Source organism: Mycteria americana, chromosome 3 (assembly GCF_035582795.1).
Source record: "Mycteria americana isolate JAX WOST 10 ecotype Jacksonville Zoo and Gardens chromosome 3, USCA_MyAme_1.0, whole genome shotgun sequence".
NCBI classification, from domain to species: Eukaryota; Metazoa; Chordata; class Aves; order Ciconiiformes; family Ciconiidae; genus Mycteria; species Mycteria americana.
Window position 1 is genome coordinate 121738837 of NC_134367.1, and position 24198 is coordinate 121763034.

General features: G+C 41.9%; 1 protein-coding gene across 3 annotated transcripts in view; it reads left to right on the forward strand.

Annotated features, from left to right (window-relative positions):
- AFTPH (aftiphilin) overlaps positions 1-10420 on the forward strand; it is a 48105-nt gene extending 37685 nt beyond the window's left edge. For 2 of the 3 annotated variants that reach the window (XM_075496840.1, XM_075496841.1), the window contains 2 exons: positions 3193-3316; positions 9195-10420. In XM_075496840.1, the coding sequence (XP_075352955.1) occupies positions 3193-3316; positions 9195-9339 (269 nt within the window). In that variant the 3' untranslated portion in view covers positions 9340-10420. The remainder of the gene's footprint in view (positions 1-3192; positions 3317-9194) is intronic. The other variant, XR_012774917.1, reaches the window with a different exon arrangement.
- Positions 10421-24198: the final 13778 nt, after the last annotated feature.

Consider the following 24198-nt stretch of genomic DNA (forward strand, 5'->3'; position numbering starts at 1 on the left):
CTACACTTTGAATAAATTTCTGCAGGAATTTAAGGGAACATTTTGGGGATTTATCCCAGTGCATAGGTTAAGTAGATAAGGCAAATACTTTTTCAATACAATGCCTGAAGCTGTGATAATCACTTTCTTCATGGGAAGGGGTTTTTTTTCTTTTAGTGATTTTAATTTTAAAAAAAACAATTTTTAAGAGGTTTGGAGTTTTCCCGCATTTCAAATAAGTGCTTATAATTATTATTGTATTTTTAAAAAAAAAAAAAACACCTGCTTTTTTAGTTTTGAAATCTAATCATTGAAGGCAATTTTATGGCACTGCATTCCAAATGTCTTTTTATTCCACCCTTGAGAAATGTCATTATCAGATGAAAGATGGCAGGTTTGTTGTGGAAGTGATAGGTAGCAAATTCAAGATGCTTGAGCCTTACAGATACTTTTGTAAGTGTGTGCAAGTCTATCGACATAAAAGTTGTCAGTACCCAGTACGTGTACTGCTCGTGCAGTTGGGTACGCTCTTGTGTCCTGATGGTGTGCACATGTGATGTGATTACTGGAGGGATGCTCTGTTAGCCTTTTATTGCCTTTTTTTTTTTGTTCTTGTTGTTGTTTCATCAAGTTACAGGTATTATCACCTTCCCCGGTATGCCCTATAGTGCCTTTTTGTTTTGTTTTGGCTTTTCTTTCCTTCTGACTTGTTTCTGGGAAAGTCATTTGTTTCTTGGCTTGCAGCTCGTGTGTTTGTGTGTGTGTTTAGGAGCTTTGTGTGGGGTTTGGTTGGCTAACTTTCCTTCAATATCTCATTAAGGTTTTGCAGTGCTTTCCTTAAATATTCTCTAATTATTTGAATAAAATGGAGAATATGCAACTCTTAAAAATAACTAAAATATTGAAAGACAAATTGTTAGATCTTTTGGCTTAAAGAAGAAACTTTTATAGAATAGAAGTTTGTTCTTTCTCTGAAGACCTTAGTTTTACTTACTATAGATCTATGCTGTATATTCTTCTCAGTCTGATTTCATCAGTAGCCAAAATCACTTTTTATTAAAATTTGCGTTCTATGTCATGAACAGGGAGTTACTCATTTCTAGTATGTTCCCACAGATTTAGTGTATTGTTTTATTTTTCATGTTGCTAGTTTAACATAAACGTAGCTGAGTAAGAGGTGCCTAAAGAACAGTAAATTGAGCAGTGACAATTGCACTACAATGAAAATGAATTCAGGACCATAAATGTGAATATCTAAATGATGTAACTTATAAGGTTGCATTTAACACTTGTTGCAGAGTTGCATGTCAAAGGACTCCTTGTTTCAGTTAGTTTTCCAATTTGTACCTTAATGGGATTTCGCAGGCTTCTGCAAGTCAAAGTGTATTTCTTCAAGTCTTCCTCTCCCTGTTTGAAAGTGGATATTTTATGGAATAGCTGGGCTTTTTTCCTATTTCCAAGTTCTGTAAACATCTGACAATACTTAAAGTCTTGGTATACTGGTCTCAGGACAGTACATATTTTGATGTTTTGCATGAAACTGGATGAAATTAACTTTGAAAATCCAGACTTTAAAAATGTAGGTTGAAAGGAGAACTGATTAATTTCTAATCAACTCATATTAAATGGAGCAAATCTTACCACCCCCCAGCTCCTGCAGCTTAACCAGATGATTTTCTTAATTTTACTTTTTGGTCGGCTTCGTTTCCTAATGATGAAAGAGTACTTAACTCGTGCACAAATGACGAATGGTCAAGACGCTGCTTGGGGAGAGTTCAGGCAAAGCGGGCGTGAGGATTTTTAACCTCATCTATTTGCACACGTAGTACAGCAATTACTGGGTGGAAGAGGCAGGACAATAGGCACAGGCATTTTTCTTATTTAGTAATATTTTGGTATTTCAGGAGTACTTCTAAAAGTGTCTTGGTCAGGCAAGTAAAATGGGTAAAATCATCAGCACATCAGTTTATAAATGCTGGTTTTATATTAGGTAGCTACATGGGACCACCGTGTCCAAGTATTTACAGTGTTTGTTCTGCAGTAGTATGAAATGCTTCTGTGTTGTCCAAACCAGCTGGCACTAGTGTTATACTTGTTTACAACGCAGGTGTCTATAAAACACGATGCTTCTGTACAAAAATTCTATGCTGTTTTTGAAAAATATTTATAATTGTGGATGGCGCATATGCACACTTCATTTAAACCCATGAAGCATAAAATAGCCGAAACTGTTAACTAGAGGAATATCACCAAATGCTTCTGAGCAACAAAATGTGTTGTAACAGTCTTTCCTCTTGATTTATTTTAATAATTCTAATTCCTAGAGACTTTTTTAAAGAAAACATACTTAACATCTGGAAATTCTAGAGCTACGTCCTACTGAGATGTGATGCTTGCTATTAAACAGGTAGAATTTCACCCATAAATATGTGGGGGTTTGGATGCAGGTTTCTATTGTTTGCATTGTTTTCAGAGTGACCTCTGCTGATAAAATTTGAAATCCATTTGCAATGTATACGATGTCAAAATTTAGCATCTGACTTAAAATATCTGGAACTAGGAAATCAAGGTTGAAACATCCAGATATTTGATGCTTTATAAATACTTGAAAGGTAAAAAGGGAGCGTAGACTAAAAGTTTTGGTAGCATTGTACATATTCGTGTGTAAGGTTTTTTTAATGCCATTCCACTTGTATGTATGATAAAAGCTACTTTTCCTCACTTAAAAAACTTTTAACACAACCTCTTGTGAAAAGCAAGATGCTTTTCACAATGCACTAATGCATGCCAGTGTTGTGTGTAATCCCTTGTTAAAGAGTTGGTCCCTGTTAACTTGCAGCATTCTTTTAATACAAACAGTTGAGTTGAAGTGATTGAAACAATCCATTTTAACACAGCTGACATTTTACAGTTGTTTCACTCTAAAAGGTAAATCAAATTTATTTTCTTTACTCTTAGACTGAGACCTTGTATGCCAGACTTGATCCAATGTGTGTGTGTTTTGTAGTACAACTATAAAAGCTACTGAAAAAGGGTGGGGAGAGAGGACAGCGTTTCGGAAACGCAGACATGTTCTGTCATGTTCTTTTCATGTATCTTGAAATTATAAATGATTCAGATGTTTACAGAAAACAGTCTCTAGCAAGTTGGTCTGTGGCTAATTATGGCTATACTTGCCTCCAACCATCACTGATTATCATTTTATACTATAAGGTGTGGATCCTGAGTTGTATGAATTGACAACCTCAAAACTGGAAACTTCCAATGCAAGCAACAGAGTGACTGATGCATTTGCAAGACTCATGTCCACAGTGGAGAAGGCAAGCACGTCCACAAGGTAAATAATCTTTGTTGCGCTTTTTTCCTTCTTTTTCTAAGGGTGGCACAAAATGTGAGGAGTGAATGTGTGTGCTATTTTAGGTCAGAAGTTCTTGAATGATCAAAAGGCTTAAATTTAATAATTGCATTTTGAATATGAAATTCATAGTACTGTAGTTCATATTTCAAATTATCATAGAACTTTAGAATAAGATGGGAAACAGGTCATGAGCTGAAAAAAAGATCACCAGGACATAAGTTGAAAAGCTAGAGCCAAAGACTGAACTGGAGGAAGCGACTTTCTGAAGAACACAGCTGATTCCTAAGAATGGAAGGGTAAACTGAACCATGCAGTTTGGTGACCTAGGACTTTGACAGAAGACTCTCCTCGGTCCTCTGTGTAATTTATAGATACAGAATGTTCCACAAGTAAAATGATAAAAATGACTAACAACTATGACAATATTTGTCCCTTCCCATATATTTCTAGCACCTGTCAAAACTTCTGTGACCAAACAGCAGATTCATTTCAGTGTTGGAAGTTAAGGAACAAGCATGTAGTTGGTTTAGGATGTCCTTTCTGCTTCATGGATCTCATGTGAAGTTCTTCTGTACTTTTTTATAGGTAGTCTATATAAAGGCTTTAGGTGTCAAATGTCTTCCTTGAAGTCTGGCCTGTTGAATGGGTACAGAATAGTCTCTCCATTTATAAGCTTGTATTCTTTGAGTTTATTTTTTTTAATGTGTATCTTAGCAGTAGGATCCTGGACTGTCTTAACATGTAATTAATGTCTATGCCCATTAAAAGAATCATTGTGTGATTCTCACCAAGTAAATCATTTCTGTTGTTTAGGAAGTGCATGCTTCAACATGCAACACATATTTAGTTGCTTTGCAACTAATAGATAGTAACATATCTTCACTCGTAAGTGAGCTTTAGGGTTTATTCAGCACTCTAAAACTAGATGCGTTTCCATGCAGCATAGCACTTGAGAGGAGGCACGGTTGAAGAGTTGTGGCAAATGTAGTGATTTGTAATGGTGGGAGATAGCTGGCTTTCTTAAAATGACTAAAACTATAATTTTCAAGAACTCTTTTTAAAACATGTTCTTTCATTGAGAAAACTATCTTGCTAGTTCTTGTGCAGTGAAAACGTTCAAAGTGAACACTGAATAAAAAAGATCAACAAGGCATGAAATTTCAAGGGAGAACCAGTAGAGGGAACTCCACACTTCAGTGCTGATTTTTGTGTCTCAGCTTTTGGATTGCCTGTTTTTCTATCCATGGAGTGCATATACTCTTTCTGAAGATACACTAGTGAGAAAGTTTGACTTTCACTAATTAGAAAACATAGTTACAGTTGAAATATTTTTGTAATATATTCTAAGTCTAATTTTAAAGTAACCACAAATTCACAGCAGGACATACAAACTCCAAATGTATCTTTATTAATAATTTTATCTCCACTCATAGATTTGTACCTGCTTGCTTGCTTTAAGATGTCTTAGCTTACTTTTTCTTTACAAAGGAACAGGGAAGTCTGCTTTGCTTAAATGAATGTTGACCTTCATTTTTCTGTATTGTTTTTTGATATGAGGGGTTTGGGTTTTTTCCAATGCTTCCACAGTGCACTTGAAAGCTCTTACTTGTGCTGTTAAAGGTCTTTATCCAGAACGTCAAAGTTCTTCCCCTGTTGTGGAGAGCATTGCTTACTGATAAGGAAGAGGTTCTAGATCTGTGCTGTAGCAATATATCAGGCTGTAGGAAGAGGCTGGGGACCTCAGACTTGGTGGTTAAGTTCAGACACACACAAGGATTAGCTGTTTTAAAGCAGCTGTTTTCCCTGTTCAATACATTTTGTATGTGTTTGTCAACTCTGAATTTTAAAAATTTCAAGTGTGTTTTTTCTTATTTCATGCTCTCCAAAAGAAAAGCAGTCTGTTTTTCTGTTTTTCAAGCAAGAAACCTTCAGAGATATGAGAAGGTCTTATCTCAGCAGTATGCCAAATACGTTGCAGTATGTTAGCTTTTTCTAATACAATTGGTTTTCTTTGGAAATTTTTTTAATTTTTTCTTAATGAACTGGAGACTTTAAAATAGGAATGGCTGGGTACAGCCAGCTCAACAAGGATGACATTCATCTACCAACCTGGAAATGTGGACTATTTGCCATTCATGATAACTGATGAGGGAAGATGTGGCCAGTGTCAACTTCAGTTGTGCTAAGGCTATCCCATATCTGTCTAACTTGTCTGAACTCAGGATCTTTGAGGATAAAGTTGAGAGTGAAAATACCATTGTTCAGCTGTAGGAAGCTATGCAAAGAGTTGTCTTTGCCTGAAATAGTTTGCAAGCAAAAGATGGGGCTGTCTCTTGAAGCTGCAAAGTCAGTTTCTCAGAAGGAAAGTGTTGGGAGAGGAGGGGAACTTCCCCCTCAGCTTAAGCCTGAAACCTTGACAGTAGCAGTAAGTGTTGAAGGTCAGGGATCCAGTATGGCACTTCACAGAGACTCTGCAGCCTTGCCTCGTTCCATAGAATTGGTAGAGATCAAAAGTTTATCTGCTGTCTTTTTGAAGGAAAGCAGAGCACTGATACCTTTCCAAGAAATGGCTGAAACCCTCATTTAAACTGGAAATACTCCTTGTAGGTGGTGTTGGATGGAGCAGGCTAAGTCTTAGAGTGAATTTTTTTTTTAAAGTGCATTTCTCTAATCAACTCGTTGCTATTAGAGCCTGGCCTTGCTGGTGCTATCCACAAAATGCTTTGCAAATATGAGAGATGGCTGAAGTCCTGAAAGGCTTGAAAGCTGCAGGAAGGGGTTGGAATGCAAAACAGAACAGTGAGGTGTCAGTGATGCATCGACAAAGCATTCCCTATTTCTTGCTACATTTTCTTCCAACAGCTTTCCTGCCTGTCAGTCTGCTAATTTCTTGCAGCTTAGTATTAACATGCCTTTGAAAAGGAAACTTTATGCCAACAGGTAGAAGGACTTGCAATTATTTGCTTGGGTAAGGGCATCCCCTCTGTCTTGGGAGGAACTGTAACCTAGTGCAAGAGAAGAGATGGATGGGGGCAAAGTGTTCTGTAAAAGGTAGTTTTAATACCTGAATAGGCAGGGACCCTGTTTTGAGCCAGGGCTGGGTCCTTTAGTGGTTTAGGAATCAAAGTTCTGGTTCCAAAGCAGGCAGAGGTAGTACAGCTGCCACTGACAATCCCCTTGGGTGTCTGTTCTGTAAGCCACGGTAGCTAGAAATGAAGAGTGCACCCATAGAAGCTCTGCAATGGTCCCCACCAACCAAGGTTTAGCAAAAGATTCTCTTGACAGTGGGAACATCTTCAGCAAAAGTGGTGACTGAAATTAATGGACCTGACATGGTTCTTTCTCTTGCCTCTATCAAAAGGCATCACAGTTATTAGGCAATTTGGTAAGTTTTAGGGTAAAACCAGTCTGCAGTGATGATACTACTTTGTCTTTTAAGTTTAGAGAGTTAGTAAGTTATTCTTTAGGGTTTGCTCTGGTGATATTTGCTACCGAAGGCGCTGACTGCTACCCAGAAAGGGTACTTGCAGTGTCCAGTTTCATTGTCTTCCGGAGGAACCTGCCCCTCTCCATTGAGGAATGGAGACTTCAGGCTCTCATCCCTCTCTGCACTGAGATGATTTTAAAAAAGGTTTTGAGCCTCATTGCAAAGTGATTGTATCTATATCTGTAACTTGGTCATAGTTAAATAATGCTTGCCGTGTGTGTTAGCTTGTCCTTCTTTATAGATACTTTTTACAGAGTGTGTTAAGTAGAAAAATTATTGCAAAGGGCCTCCAGCTGGGAGGGGAGCATTCAGTAATCGGGTGAGATTCACATCTGACTCTGCTCACTGGTGTGCATGTTCTGCGGTGATGTTGCAGAGCCCAGCTAGTACAGCAGGAGCAATAGCATCATCCTGTGATAAAGGTCCTCTGTATGATTACCAAATAAAATGCAGCACTGCCTCTGGGCCCCAGCAGTGCCATTTCTTAGCATGCCCCAGTTGAGCAGAGGAGGAAGAGGCATATAAATAGCAAGGAGTGTGTGAGCTCCATCTCGGTGCCTGATTAACAATTACAGGAACTCCTTTTAATGCAGATCTCTGAGTCAGCCCTCTTCCTTTGGCTTCCTCTGTCAAACACTCCTTTGTTAGCTGTAAGTCCTTGATCACCAGGAGTTTGTACCTTTAAGAGGCTTGTGGTAAGTGATTACTAATAGTGGCACCAGATCCTGATAACGCAGTGGTGGGTGACAACCACATTTCAACAGCTCAGAGATAGTCCTTCGAGTGCAAACAGAGCTGACTGTGAAGTTGTTAGAGAAGGAGGCACATATTGGCTCTCTGCTTCTTCCTTCAATAAATCCAGCACACAGCTTTGTTTATCCTCCAGAATTTGGTAATCTGCCTAGTCAGTGGCTCATGAAATTCCACTGCAGCAGAGAAAAGAAAATATTGCTATTCTAGTGAAGGAAAGTCAGATTTAGTATCTAGGCTGCCTCATCTAGAGATCTTTCATCAAGTGGAGATTTCAAGTAGCAAACAAAAGTGATAGTTCAGTGTCAACACAATGATCAGTGATGTCAAGGATGAGTTTGACTCCAGCTCTTTTTTTTCTTCTCCTTCATGCTAAGAAATTCTGAGACTGCTGCTGAAGCAAACACATAGCCCCTTGCTTTCCCCTGATCTCTGATCAGTTCAGGAAACAATCCTGATGGGTGCTGACAAAAGAAAATATAAGTACATGCTGCTTCGTGATCAGAGTGGTGATTGCCCTCTCATGGGCTTGGTTTAAAGTTTATAGCTAAGACGAGATATAGAAAGGAAATTTCTGAAGTGTTCTAGGGAAAGGCAGTTTATTTGGTTCAAGCCTTTTGACTCGGCTTTTTGCCCCAAAGATGGGGGAGCTTATTTAGCTAGAATTTCTAATGTCGTTGCAGGGTGCAGCAGGTGCCTTTTTGGAACTGGAATAACACTTGATTCAGTTTTTCTAGTAATAGGCAGCATTCTTCAAGATAAGCCAGACGTCTGTAAAGTATGTGCGTTTGAGCAGGGGAGGGGGGTCTTCTGTAGCAGCCTGAGCCAGTCTTCATTTTACTTAGGAAATAGGAGTTTCTTGCATGATAGTGGGAATCAAGCGACATGGGATTCAGACCTCTTTATTCATTTGCGTTCAGTAATTATTGTGAATAATGCAAAAGGCAAAGTAAACACCAGTGATTCCCAAACTGCTGCATGTATCATTATGCCTACACATACTACTGCATTTCAAAGCAAGTAGCTACAAGTTGTGAGCCACCTTTTACTGCTGATGAGCCCTAGGGGGAAAAAAGGGTTTGTGGATCACGATATAGAGCAGTATGATGTATAATCTGAGTATGGTCATGTCAGAAACACAGCATAAGTACCTTCTTCTTACTCTAAAAGTATTAAGAAGTAAGTTAGGAACTTCTTAATATCCTTTCAAGATTTTTTTCATTTTATTTTGAAAGATTATACCAGATTTAGGTAGTTTAGAACTAATGCTCCTATTGTCTTATCCCTAGAATATGGGCTTGGTTGTTTCTTCAAGTGAGTAGTCCCAGAATGGCATGCTGGAACCTGCCAAAAAAAAAATATATATATAAAAATTAGCATCTGAATAGAAAATCTTTTTTTTTCCTTATTGCAACAATATTCAGGAACATTTTGCTGACTTTCTATGTTAAAATTTTGTTGGTAGGCAGGTAGGTATTACAATGTTAGACTACCTTCAAGTAGTTTACAGAAGTGGTTCTTTCACAAAGTAGCTTCAGTAGCTTCAGTCAGTGGTTCTTTCAGTGATCCAAGGGATATCAGGTACTGGATTAATGCACTTCGTTCTTTTCTTCTCAACAGGAAGCCTAAAAAGGAAGAACATCTTAGTGAAGAGGCTGCCAAGGTGATTTCTAGCCTTCCTGACTTAACTTTCATGCATGCCAAGGTGTTGATGTTCCCAGCCACATTAACACCTTCAACCAGCTGCCAAGAAAAGGTAGACTAAAGTGATGTGAATTGGACGTTTTCTATTGATTTTTTTTTTTTCCTTCCCTCTGTGGGTTGTAAAAAGCAATCTTGCTTTAATTAAAAAAAAAAAAAAATCAAGTTCAGATGATTTGTTGGTAAGCAGCACTAGAAAGGTATACATAGTAATGTATATTTATTTACATACTGGAGTCCTAAATTTATATGAGAGAAAAATGTAAATAATTGGGGGTAAATCTTTTTGAAGATCTATTCTTTTTGTTGTGCTGGGGTATATACATTTATGTCTTTGTGAAATACACTGGTGGTGTCCTTCTTACAAAACTTTAAAAAGTTTAAAAAAAAAAAATTAAAAAAATCCTAGAAACACATAATGAAAACTTCAGTCTTCACAATCTGTGAAGTCCCCCTTAAAGGCTTTCAGATTTCATTGAGCATCTTTTTCTTTCCTGCATATATTAAAATAGGTGTTGCTGGGGAAAAAAAACCCAAAAGGTTAAATTGTCCCTTTCCAGGTTTTCAGTTATTGTTGTTTCTTTAAAACCCAATAATTTCTTTTCTGTTTTAACAAGCTTAAGATGTGTTTTTCCTTTTCTTCTCCCCCCTCCCCTCCCCCTGGTTGATTGGTTGGCTGATCAATTTTTATGTTCTTAAACTTCAGTAGTACGGCTCTGTCACTATATAGCCTTTTGAAAGGTATGCTGTCAGTAACTTCTTGTTCCAGTTATGGATCACTGTCTAAACACTTGATTTTTTTTTTTTTTTTTTTTTGGTCATTAGAAGGTTGTCTGCTTTTAATCAGTTTTATTTGGAAAAGAAGGACCAAAACTATATGAATGTCTTACAATGAAATTTACCTGTTAAAAATTTTTATGTTCTGTTGTACCACTATTCCTGTTTGATTTTGCACAGTGTAAAATGACATAATCATAGATTGCTATGGTTTTAGGCTGTATATACAGTAAAAACTATGGGTTGTAAATGTCTGGGGAAATTCCTATGGAAAAAAAGAGAGCTATGTAGAAGAACCTCTAAAAAGGTCAATGTGCATGCCCAAGGTCTTTTGAGATTTAAGTGTGTAAATTTCCTTTTAGCTTACACAAAATAAAATAATTTAAAAGATACATACGTATATAGTCTGCTATCATTTTATATAGAATGTATACATTATTCACGTTTCTTTGATGGTAAAATCGATGTACTGCATTAACAGTAGAACCTTCTAATTTGTGTTGCACAGTCCCACAACACACACCTGTGAGGGGTCCTGCAAAAGGAGAAGCAGATTTTTCTTTAATTGTCCTGTCTCTTTGAACGTGTTGTAGTCTTTTATTTCTGTCTCCAACTTGCCTTCTGGCTTGTAGGGCAACGTGGCTCAAAACATGTCGGTATTTTGGGTTAGAGACTTGTTCAAAGTAATTGGCAATACTCGGCTGTAAGAAACACAAATTATGGTGAGGTGAGAAAGGACGACTGGTTTTGCCTATTTCTTAGCTAGAAATAAAAATGTAAATGTGGCATTCGCTTAAGTTTCCTAACGTGTTAGCTTGCACTTGTAGCTCTTTCAGCAACCCCTCTTGGGAGGATATCAGTGGACTGTCTGCAGGTAAGGCATGCTCTGGGTGCTGATATTTCTTGAGAGTGCTCTGCAGGGGCATAGACTCCCATGTCTAATCTTTACTGTGTGCACAGCTCTTTAAGTGTTCAGTAGTCACCACCAGTTCATCATTTAACATCTAGTTCTGAGAAATCTCCAATGCATTTTCTTACCTCTTCTTTGAATTCTCTATTGTCTGACAGCACTTGGGTCAGAAAAGTTAAAGTTGGAGTGTGATGTCATTAGCTGGTAAGCTGAAATGTTGTCCTTGTGAAAGGAAGCTTTTTACTTCTTGAAATGTCCTCAAGAGATGAGCGCTGGAGTTCTACCTTTGTGAACGCAGGAGTTTCAGTGAGCAGTGGCTACTCGGAATTGAGAGAGCAGCGGTTGTGATAAAGTTAGTTTGTAAAGGCTAAATTGGCTCCTTTGCCCTCTACTTAGTACTGCAGAGTACAGTGCTGTGGTATCAAACTGTACCCTGTTGTAGCTGGAAAGGTTTATGCAAAAGCCATCTGCTTGACCATGTAGCCCCAAAAACACTTCTATTTGCTTCTTCTGCAGATTTTCATTACAGTACTGACTTCATGCCTGTTACATGTCAAAATTAGCTTTGCTAATCTCTCAGGTTTAGCACAGTATTCTTTAGTGCATGCTTATTATATCATTCAGTTCTGGTGTTGGGCTGCTGTAGGTTAAAATCAGTCCTTTTGTTTTCATAACTGGCGTGTCCCTTGGAGCCAGAGTAGTGGTATAGCTGCAGCAGAGAGCTATAGCTATTGTTTCAAGGGGAATATGTTTAGGAGCTGACTCATGATCCTTGTCTAGCAGCAAGTGGACTGAAGTATTAAGGAGAGGTGGGGGTGGAAGTGCCAGCTGCAAGTTGATCTTTAGTCTCCTCACAATTGCCTCTAGAGGCAGCTGCCCATTTGTCTTCCAGTCTCCAAGTGCAATACTGGTGGCCTGCCGTAGATGGGGGAGGGGGAAGAAATGGCAGGGGGGAAAGGAGATTTCTGTTGTGACTGATGTACCAATCTGAAACTTTGTGAAACCTGGTACTACCTAGAGTGTGTTTATGGGGTTTTTATGTTCTTTCTGCCCCCCCCCCCCCCCCCCCCCCAATTGCATCCCACAGACCTTCACGCTGCTGAAAGACATAAATCTTCCATCTAAATTCAGCATTTTGAGGTTGATGCTGCTTGCCTTAAAATGTAGCATTGCTTTTTGTCTCCTAGCTTAAGCCTCCTTCTTTCTTGTCAGTTGTGGGATGGACAGACAGGCTCCTCTAGCTCTCTCCTCCTGTCTTGTACAGGCAGCTTTGTTCTTGTGCAGAAAGTTTTGTCTAGCTGATCTGGCTGCATCAGGCTTGTCCTTCCATGCTGTTCCTGTTGACACGGTATGCTTTATCTAGTTTAATCTTGCCAGTAGATTTATGGGCAGGATGGTAATTGATACTTTTGCACATACGTGTTGCTGTGCCTTGTCATCAAACATGACAATGTGTATCACATTCACTCAAGAACTAGTGTCATTTAATAGTGAGCCGCTTATGTGCCCATCCAACAGAAGCAGCAGAGGACACTTGGTTCAGATGCAATTGCCTGAGTTGGAACACGGCTGTGAAGCGAAGTCCAAAACTCCCACTGTGAAGCGAGCTGCAGGCCCCTGAATGACTGCTAAGGAGAGCTGGACTCTGCTTGTATTATCCAAAAGACTGCACTCTGACACTCAGTGGTTCAGTGCTGACTTATCGGGAGCATTACCACCTGCTGCAGGTGTTAGCAGTGCTGTACTTCCCACAGCACTTGAAATGTTAAGACCTTCTCAGAATATCGTTAGCTTGACAGATTCATTTTGAGATGCCAAAAATAAAGCTTACAAATAATGTACATAGATGCCCTCAAATGCAATTAGTATGTACTGAAGTTAACCCTTCATCACATTGGATTGTTGTACACAATTTTACCTGGTAATGAAATCGGCATGTGGAAAGTTTTGTTGTTGGACTGCAGGACCGCTGCACTTGGGCTCAATATCTAGTAGTCCTTATAGGATGCGAGGGACGCTTAGCTCAGTGCATGAAAGATGGATTGATCAGCCTTGGCCCAATTGCTTACATCTAGGTGCAACTCTTTTGTGCCAGTTCTGTACCTCTGTATAATTATCTTTGAAATTTCAGAGCAGCCTGAAAATACAGGATAGTTGCAAAATACACTATATATAATTTATAAAAGCATATGGCATCTAATAATTGCATAGCACCTGCTAGGAGTGTCTGCTACAAAAGCAGAGAAGTTTTTCATAATCTGACCTCTGTGCTGAAGAGCCCAGCCACCAAAGGCAGTAAGCAGCCTGGTCTGCTCTCTTAGGGGAACCTTGAGCATGAAAGGAGATGGGGAGAAACACCACATTCAAATTCAGATGGCTAAAAACAGGGTGAGGAGGAGCTGCAAGAAAATATAAAGCAAGAGCTCAGGAGAAGCTCTGAGTAGAGGAAATAAGAAGGTGAAGCAGGACTTGGAGTGTAGGCAGCTGGGATAGCTATAGGAAGAGCAGGTGGTGGAGAAAGTGGGATACAAGCATGAGGAGCAGGGGCATTTGGAGAGGAGAGAAGCCTGGGATGGATTACAGGCGCACACACTGTGCCCACTGGCTGTGTTTCTCCAAAATCTGGAACTGAGCCTTGGAGACCCAAGCCTCTGTGTTACTATACTGCAGAGAAAATGTGTCAAACCCATCGGGTGAGTGTAAGTTGCATGTGTTGCAACAGCCTGCTATTGCTATCAATTATTTTTGGTAGAGAGCTGGACTGCAGACATGAGGGTTTATATGCAGCTACTGGTGCATGTTTTAGCATTGATACAAGTCCAGATGTTAGAAGACCTGTTTTAAAAATTATTTTTAGATAAGGAGGTACATTATAAATCCAGACTGTAGGTATAAAATCAATTCCTCAAAAGCTAAGCTCCACTGCTGTGATTTGGAACTGCAGCTTCAGTCCTGTCATGCATCTGCAATGTGACAGTCGTTACTTACATCCTGTCTTCACCCGATCCTTGCCTCATGCCCTGCGCAGATTTATTCTCTGAATCAGCGTAGTGCAGTGAAACCCTTCTCTGCAGGGCCCTTGCTTCATATAGCTAAAGAGAAAGGATGGCCTTATGTGGAAACTCCGGAGAAGGCACAGTGGAGTGTGGTGCTCTCCTGGCTTGAAGCAGCTGGCCAGGCTGTCTTTTTTGCAGGAGGTCACTTGTGCGTTTCTGTCATTTGGTGCCCAGCATGAGTTGCCTGATTGGGATGTGCAGAAATGCTAATTGCTCTGGGATGTAGCTTAAGCAGTTAGAAGCTTTGCTTGTCTGGTATACAGTCAGGGCTCTGCAACACCAGGGGTCAGGTGCATGTGCTAAGCACCCAAAACTGCTGGAGCTCTTGTTTTCATCTTGTCAACCTGTTCTTAAATCTGTAATATACACTGTTGCAGCAGGGTTGCAAAGATCAACTCTGTCTGAAATGCTGTGCTCCTCTTTGTAGTTTGTCAGTGACATCTGAGAAGGACTCGCGTGATAGAGGTGTCACACACATCTTGGGCATAGGGGAATGCTCATTGTCTTACGTCTGGATTCACTATATGGTCACCAAAGAGAAGTATGTTCCTAGTTTAGGGGCTCTGAATCTTCCTCTGCAGATCCACTGATTTTGTCAGGACTATACTCACCTAACATTAGGGCACATACCTGCAGAGGTTTCTAATACTATACTCCATATAGGAATTGGATTGTGTGCCTTAAATAAGGCTTGGGACTACTTGTAGAATGTGAAGGGGCAAAAAAATACTTCTTATTGAACCAAAAGAGACTGTGGTCCTGTGGAAAACAAAATAAAGAGACTCTGTAACTAAAGACTAATTCAAAGGAGAGTCAAATTAAGGTGGTATAGCTATTTTTTTTTAATATTTGCCTAAGCAGATTTAATGATCCTTTTTAGCATGGTTTTCCATGTGCAATAATGATGATCCTTTTGGCATAGTTTTGTATGTTTAGAATATGTACCCATGTGTGCAATAAACTGAACTGTGGCATCAAAATGAAGCTGACCCTCTCAGGCTATATGCCCTAAGGTACTCTGCTGGGCTTCTGCCTGTGTCCTCACTGTTTGTGTGACCAAGGTGGCGTTTGCTGCTGACCTGCTACACCTATGCTAGTGCTGGTAGTTCAGCTGTTGTGACTGATCCTTACTTGTTAGGGCTGGACCATCAGGGGTTTATTAGTACACATGCATGCGCAGTCCCACGCTGCAAGCATTTGCGTGGTTGACACCAGATCTAGCAAATAAATCCACTCAGAATACAAGTAGGTTTCCTACCAGGATTGTTGTCATTCTGTGAGCCTCACTTCCCGTATTTAAAGCAATGAAGTTATTAAATGGGGAGGGAGGGGAAGCAGAGGGGCAGTTTCAGCTCAGCTCAGCAGCCTTCTCTGTGCCTTTGTCTCTGCTTTTCCAGTGAATTGTGTCTCAATTGTTTTTAAATCTTTAAGCGATAAAACACTTGGTGTTTGTTTCCCTCAGACAGTGAAGAACTGCAGTGAGGGCAGCTTACTGAAGCCAGGTGTGGTTTTCAAGACAGCCTTAATCTCATAAATGGCAGGAAGTGTTGTCTTGCCTGAGCTGGTCTTCAGAGGGCATTACACAAGGGGAGAAAAGCAAGTTCTTTGGATCACACCTTAATCTGTTGACTGGCCTCCAGCTGCTCAGGAGGATGCCTCATAGGAAAAGGAGTTGTCCAGCATACCTCAGGCAGTTGTGGCCTTGTGCCATACTACAGAGAGCACCGCAAACCTTGCTGCAGTACAAACCCTAAAGACCACTGTGATGTTCAGCTCTGTCCTCATGAGCCTCACTGTGTCAGAGCTGGCCGGCTCTGCAGAGGGGTAAGCCTTTTGGACTTGTATGTTGTATCTTGGGGAGAACAAGCCCTCCCATCCCAACCCAACCACTTTTGGTGGTGGTGTTACAGCACCCTGTGCCTCTTTGGGGAATTTATCTGTAACAGAGTCTAACTCTAGTAGTAAAAGAAACAGACAAATTGGCTTCTCCAGTGCCAGTCCCAGCGATATTTCTAATTGTTAACTGCAGCCTGTTCATATAAATATCAAAACAACATGCTAGTCAGGATCTACCCTATTGCTTGGGATAGCAACAAGTCTTGGCCACGTGACCCAGGGAAAGGGAGGGCAGTCCTGCTGCTCCTGCCACACAACTTCATCCCAGCGTGCTTTTCCAAACTCAGTGGACAGCTATATGGTCAGAGGAGCAGGTTGATGTACAGTAGGATGTGCAGAAGACGTGTGTGGTCATGGCAGAACTGGCTCTGTCTAGTGTCTATTCTAGTGTCCCCTCAGGCTGTCACTCAGGTCTGCAGAGCTGTGATACTGACTGAATTGTAATTTTTGCTGTGGTTGGAGCTGGTTTTTCAGGTCTTTTTCAGCTGGGGAAAAGAAGGGTGTGAGGAGACTGCCTGGAAAGAACAAGTGAACACTGGCAGCTGTGTGCAGACACTCCACGAGTTGTTGGACTTCTGTTTTCTTACTCCTTTATGCTCACCAGCCCAAAGAGTTTACAGAAGACGAGGCAAAAGTTTTGCTGGATCTCTTCCTGAGGCCCTTCAGTTCCTCACAGCAGCCTTGCAGAAGAGTCTGGGAGCAGCTTCCACAGGAGTTCAGAGCAGAGTGGAAAGTATCTAACAGGCTCTTTCAAAAATGCAAAGGCTGGCTCAGGGTCCATAAGGCTTTTTCTGATCACATTTTGGCTTTTAAACTACAGGAAGCCTTAGCACAAATACAAAAGCATGGCTGTTTTGGAACCAAATTGAAAGCAGACATGAAGTGTCCCACACACGCACCTACCTTCAAACCCTCCCTTTCCTCTCCCGCCCAGCCCCGAATCTCATCAAATGTTTTGTCCCAATCTCAGCAACTTGGACCTGAAACCTGTTTGCATACGAATTCTACTACCAAAAAGGGTCTTTTTCATGGCTGTGTTATTTTACTGAGTGCAGGGACTGTGTTTTCATTAGGAGCACTAAAGCCTTTTGTCACTTAGTTAATGCTGAAGTGAGTTAAGAATCAACATGCAGCTGGTGATGGGTGTTTAGCAGCTGTTAGGACTATTGCAGGTTACTCCACTTTCTCTTGGACTCCCTCTGACAATGGCAAAATGAGCAGTTGTATAGCTGCTTTATGCTCTTAAGGGTACAGTTTTCCCTCCTTTTCCATTTTTGGGGGATATCCCCTCTCTTTCTCTCTCTCCTTGTCCACCTAGATAAAGTCTGTTCTGGCAGCTTTCCTTCTCCTTTGGCCAGGGAGGAGGAAGCAGGGTGGAAAGGGAGGCACAAACAGCTGTCCTTTAGGTTTCAAATCAATGCAGCTCCTTAGCGGGCTGGCAGTGTGAGCTCAGTCATTAGGAAAGCTGCCCTTTCATTCAGGAGGCGGCCTGAGCCAATTCTCTCCCAGTCCGGGACCAAAGAGGTAGGGATTTTACTCCTTTCCAGCTTGTAGGACCATTGCAGCTGGCACAGGCTCCTATTCCCAGTGTTTCGGCAGTGCACTGGAGGACCATGTTGGCACTTTGGAGATTAGCCTGTCTCGGGAAACTACTGAAATGTTTCAGTGTGCATGCTTGAATTCCCTTCTCTTCGTGACAGCCACCTTCCCCTGAGATTGGGAGTGGATGTAGGAAGGAGATCTGGACTTTCCAATTGAGCCCTGCTCGGGTTAAACCTCTGAGTTGAGCAGGTTTTAAGAAAACAAGATAGATGGGGTCAGCCCCTCAGGTGCTATTAGTACTGTAGTTCCCTTTGGCCTGCATGGGTAGTGCTGCGTAGCAGCCGGGGGTCCAGCATATAGGGATAGTGAATACCTGGAAGCTCTGAGTGATTTCTGCAGGACTTGCAGACCTTACTTCAGTCCTGGCGAGAAAGATGGCATTTACCTCTGCCTTCTGAAATGTGTGCTGATCCCCTTGCAGTTTTTTCTGTAAACTGCATGTGGATCGTGGCTCTGCTAAGCTGGTGTGTTGCATGTTGGGTTGCACTGTGTCATTTAAACATGCACCCCTGAACCCCCAGGAGAAAAATAGACCAGCGTTGGACTGATGCACGCTTCAGCTATAGACCCTCACTAGCACCGGTGAGGTTTGGCACTGCCCACGCCAGCCTAACAGCACTGCACATTAGGGGAGATAGTTCAGGACTTGCTGTCAACCTTTCTGAGCATTCTGATCTCTGAAGTGTGTTTTGATCTCAGGGATGTAAGTGGGGAGGATCGCAGCTGAAATCTCATTAGCAAATAATAGGCCTTGTGTGCAGAAATCTGCCTCGCTGACATCTTGATCTTACTCCGCCTCTTCTGATCAGCAGGGTTGAACATTTCTTCTGGTTTTGCAAGTGTGAACACAATGTCACTACCCTGATTTGCAAGTGATGGTGGAAAGAGCCATGGTATGCAGCAGCAAGGGGGATTTTAGCATGTTGCAGGAGGAATTTTACAGGTTTCCCAGTGTTGCTGTTAGAGAAGTTCATTTCTTGAGGGATACAGAAAGTGTTGTCTACAACTATGGGATTTGAAAGATAAGTATGCCCCTAGGAAGGCAGTAGATCCCATTTAGCTGCAGAAAGGTTGGTTAGTGCAAAAAGTACTTCTTTCTCAGGTGCTCTGTTTTCTCCATGAATTTGGGTGTCTAATACCCTTCTGCCATGTGGCATACTGCTAAGTGGTCCCTAAATCAGTAATGGTCCTCAAATCTGAGAGCTTGCAGGGTGATGACATCACTACTGGCCACAGATGAAAAATGAAGTAATGCAATGCTATACTATGCTGCCCCAAATTAAATATTTCCACCTTCAAAAGAATAGCCCTACTCTCCACATTGTAAAGAAACCTTTCAAGATGCTGTTGTGCTCCAGGCAGGGACATATTTGTGGTGTGTTCGAACAGCATGAGGCGTGTGAGGAACTCTAGACTGTACCTTAGCATATGCGTCCCCAATATAAAGCGGGAGGAGAAGCTGTACAGCCATGGAATTGCATCACATTATATATGTGCATGTGATTTTTCTGGCCTTGCAAGCCTCCTGGTCCTCTGCGCTTGGGAAAGTCACAGGAAGGCTTGGGAAGACTGCTGGAAGATGGCTATCAATAGTGCCATTAGCTCCAGGTAGGCTTTCCTTCAATATGCAGGGTTGTAAGTGAAGGTGGACTCTGCAGACCCTGAGATTAGCAAGGCGGTTCTGATTGCAAGGAACTCCTGTCAGCAGCTCTCCAGAAGTTCTTAAAAAAAAAAAAAAAAAGAAAGAAAAAAGGATGACCAAAAAAATGAAAAGGGGCAGGGGGGAAGGCTGTTTTTCCCTCTATAAGGGCTGAGTTGGTTCTGCAGTCCCAATGGTGTGACAGGCAGAATACAGCAAAGATGCGCTAAGGGTTTCTCTCAGCCTGCTTCCCTGCAGTGAGCCTAGCACTGACTTCCTTAGAGCAGAAGCATTAGGGTAAAGCTAAAGTATTGGGAGGCGGGGGAAGACTTTGATTTATGTACTAGTAGGGTCTGTTCAATGTTTGGTCTGCCTTGTTCTCTTATTTTCTGTCTGCGTTGCTTATTTTTGTCTCCCTGGGTACTTCTCCCAAGGCTTCTTAGCTCATTTGTGTTTAATCTTCCCGATTTGTCTACAGCCTGAGTTGCTCTAATCTCTGCAGGTCACTGTGCAGTTTGCATGTTTGTTACTCCTTGGCTATTTGCTGTGATCAGCACATTTGATCATGGTTGAATTTACATCAAAGAAACACCTGACAAAGAAGCAGGCCTGATAATAGGCTCTAGTTTCTTCTCAGCAACCCAAACAGGTAGAGGCGGACGAGGGAACGCTTGCAGGATCACAAGGGAGTTCATGCTCTACTTTCAACGCGGTGTGTTTCCTCTCCTGCCTGTCAGAGCACTGCAAACCCCACTGCTGCTGTAGGTTCCCCAAATATAGAGCTGCCACTGAGGAAAGAGGAAAACAAGACAGAGGTAGGCCTTGCTCTTCTCCTGCAAAACAAACCCACACCTGGGAAATTCCAATTAACAAGAGAGGGGGAGGAAAAGGCTCTCCTGCAGTTGCAGCCACAGAAGTGCAGCTCACAAATTACAGGTCCCCTTTCCCTGCAAGGAGAGTTGGCTCAAATGCTAGGGGCAAGAGAGATGTTACAGTCGCAGTGTGATTGTTTCCTGCTTCTTCAGAGTTGGTCAAACAAGAGGCTGATAAATTCAAGACTGGCTTCTCTAGCAAAACACTTAAGCTGAAGTGTCTAAATAGGGGGTTTGCATTTGCTTTTGTTTGTATAATTTATGCTGGCCAGACCATTTTCCCTGTCTAGAGTTTGCTGTTAGGAGCTGATTTTATATAATGACTATATATAGTTATACATGGTTATGCACACACACATAGATACGTATAGATATATGTGACATTTGGTGCAGTTGGGATTATTCTGGGAGGTACTGGATACTATTTAGGTTGGTGCCAGGGTCCAGTACAGAGGCGTCTCATGAGTGCACTGCTCAGGGTTTTGCAGCACATGGGAGATGCTCATCTTTGGTGCTGAAATGGTGTTTGGGGTACTTACAGAACCTCAGCCCTTTGTCCTCTGCTGAAAGGAAAACCAATGGCACCACATCATGTCTCCTGTAGGTTTCGCCTGGTTCAGCAGCTGCTACTCTCAAGGCCTGCAGTTCTCCAAGAAATAAGTGAGTCTCTAGGCTCTGATTGATCCTGGGAGGCTGCATGTGCTCGCCCTGGGCTGGAGAGACCTCTGATAAGGGGAAAGCTCAGCTTCTAAAAGGCTGTGAGGGGAGATTTGAAGCAGGGGGATGTCTTTATTCCTCCAGCACAGCATGCAACAGCAGCTTTAGGATAGGAGATGTGAAACCAGAAGTAAGTGCAAGCCTGTCTGGAGGGGCAGAAGCGTGTGTGTTGGGAACTCCCTGCAGCTTGTCTCTCCTCCTGGGACATTACCAAGGACCGCAGAGGTCCTGGTGTGCAGGAACCCCAGCTCTCTGAACTCTTCTGCACAGCACCAAGCTTTCTTATTCTTTCATTTAACTCAGGCTAGCAAGCCACTGTGTAAAACCTGGGTGTTTCATGGGATGCTGTACACTGGAGGGGGGAAGGGATGAGATCCTGTCGGCTTTGGCTAAAGAAGTGGTAGCTGGAGCTGTCTGGTGCCAGTGCTCCCTGGGCTTCCACTCTGAGTGCGCAGGGCTAAAAGCAACATCCCCCTTGGAGGGATTTCCAGCTCCTTTCATTCAGAGCAGGGTCGGAGATGGCTGGTTTCTCCCTGGTGTGAGTGCTATTTCCCAGGAGGGCTGAGGGTGGATGAGCAGGACAGCCCTTTGCACCTCACATGCTATTGCCTAACAGACCAGAGGTGCTGTGCTGCCCAGCTGCTCACCTCTAGCCCTGCTGTGCCCCTGTAGTGCTGATAGCCAGCCGTTCGGGAATTAAAGGTGCTACTTAAAAAAAAATAATAATAAATCAAACCTGCCTGCAGTGTTATGTAGGGACTCCAATATTCAAATGAACTCATGATAAATGGAGGTACTGGCTCATTACATATTGCTTTGGAATTTGTCCTTGGAAGGCTACAGTTTCATAGTGTAGTTGTGATTTGAGATGGTCTAAGTTATGCCTTAGGGTTTTGTTTTGTTTTGTTTTCTTCCAAGGATTTCTCTGGGTTCAAAGCTGCTTTCAGCTGTGAGCTGTTAAAACAATTTCCAGCAAACTGTTGCTGCCCATCCTTGTGTGTTTATGAAATAGGAAAACCACTTTTATTTTGTTTTCTACTGTTTTAAAGCCAGGCTTGGGTGTGATGTTTGGAATATCTGCCCTTTGCTTTCTACCATTTCTGCTGAGGAGCGTGGTGGAACGTCTGGAAGCTGTGAATGATGAAGGCAGGCTGTGCTAAAGCCGAGCTTAACTTCAAAATACAGCAGCTAGAAAAAACGCATCGCCCCGCTCCCACTTCTTCCCTGGCAAGTGAAGCGGTCATATTCTGAATGAAAACGTGGGTAAATCTGGATAAATCCTATCTATTTCTCTGAGCCCACGTGAAGGGCACCGCTCCTGTCCCAGCTGGCCAGCCTGTGTCCCCATTCTAGGCATCCAAGCCATCGAGCAGTCTGTGTTAAACTCCCAGCAAAAGGCAAAACGGGAGGGGGTTGAGGCCATCCCGCTTTCTGGAAGTGGTATATGGATGCCTTTTCTGTATCCCAAGGATTTAACTCCTCACTGCCCTGGGTCTCTCCATGTGCCTGCTGCATAGGTAGGTGCAACTACAGAGCACAAATAAGCAGAGACTTCAAATGAAACAAATTGGGAAATGAAATTAGAATCTCACTGTGGCGTGGCATTAAATCCTTGAATTGCATTAGTCTGAGTGGCAAGTCAGAAACCTGCATCCCGAGATTAAAAATAACACTGCCTTTATGAGAGCAGCGAGAATGCCTGCTAATTGTTGGTTTACAGGAGAAAAGCAGAAACACGCTGAAAAATTGGCTCACAATAGCAGTTGCTGTATCATAATCTCCTGGTTCCTTTCTTGCCTTGGTAATAAGAACTAAGACTAATTTAATTTTTACATTGTCCCAAATCTGTGGCTATACAATTCAGAGACTTAATAAGATTCTCCTGCTGAGCCAAGAAAAGCTTAGTGGTTTTTAGCTTACTTTCTTCTTCTGGGTTTCAGTTTCGGGACATTTGTGCAGTGGCTGAGACCCTTTTTTTTTTTTTTTTTTTTTTTTTTTTAAAAAAAAAGCCTGTATTTCATCAGGATTACTAACGTCTCTGTTTAAGTTGTTATAGGTGTAAATTGGTGTGCTGGAGCTGGGTAAAATCTTGAGGGGAAAAAAGGCAAACTTTGGCAAAATGAAAACACTTTATGAGTTGTTTTGATTTGCCAAACTTTTTTTCTGGGGAGAAAAGAAAAAAACTTATTTTGTTTCAGCATTTTCCAAATGAAAGGCTTTGAGATCTTTTTCTTTGAAGCAACTTTTCATTTTAAATGATCTTTGGCGCTAAGCTTTGTAAAGGGCTGAAGAGTCAAAGTGAAACATTTGTTTCAGTCGACCCCAGATGAATTTTTTTTTTAAAACTTTTTTTTCAGGATTGCCAGCGAACCGAAAAATCAGTTATTCACCCAGCTTTATATACCACATACTGATAGAAACTTCAGAGCACCCCAGTGACTGTTTATGTAGTGCAGCTGTCGCTAAGCCCTCCATTTATATGTTGGTAAATTATTATGCTTTTCAGGGTTGTGCGAGATAGTAAACCATCAGTAAGCGCCTGGTTTTTCTCCCTTGGGTTAACAAGGAGGCAATGTTTTACAAAATATGTTTCTAACTTTATTCTCGTTGCGTGGCAGGTATTAACTTTGCTGGCTGACGTACAGTTGCAGGACCTGTTTCATGCAGAAGGTGCATGTTAACCTCTTAGGAGACTTGGCTGTGTTAGGAGAAGGCGTCGCGTTAGGAGCTGTTTTAAAGTGGTGGAGTTGAGCTCGGCTTTGGGGGTAGCTGTACTTCAAAAAGATGAGTGCAATAATCAAGATAAAGTCCCTAATTTCAGGGTTAGCCACAGTCACAAATCACATTTGAAATGTGCTTTTCCTATGGTTACTCTGGGTGATAGTTTATGTATAACATGAAGCTATTCATTTAAAACAGGTTGTTTTAACCCTTTTTGGCAGGGCGTGTTTTCCCTGTATAAAGAGCTGTCTGCAGATGGCACAGGGCATTTTGGAACGACAGGGCCAAATTGCCTGTTTTACTGAAGCTGGAAAAAAGTTTAGATTAATTCCTGGAGAACAGACACTGTAACCAGGAATTGTTAGTCCTGCTTGCCTGGTATGGATTGCAAGTCTGCTGGAGAGAAAGGAGTCTCACTAAATAGGTTTGTTCCTGCTGTTCATCTTAAATCTTAATTTAAGCTTAAATCTTGATGCCTCTCAGTTGAAGGCCTTTAGCATTTAGAGCAGCACAAGAAAACAGGCTCAGTGTGTTAAGTGCTCCTGAGGTTGCAGTTTTCCCCTTATGCCACTGTCCCACTGAGAACTTAGCAGCCAGCCAGGCTGCATTTCAGCACCCAGCCGTAACATGTAAAGCCAGGTTTGCCTGGTCATGGGTGCTAGGCAGGCTGGAGCCACCATGCATGCTCTGAACCTGGCAAGCAGGGCTAGGAAGGCACCGGTGTGGTGGGTTG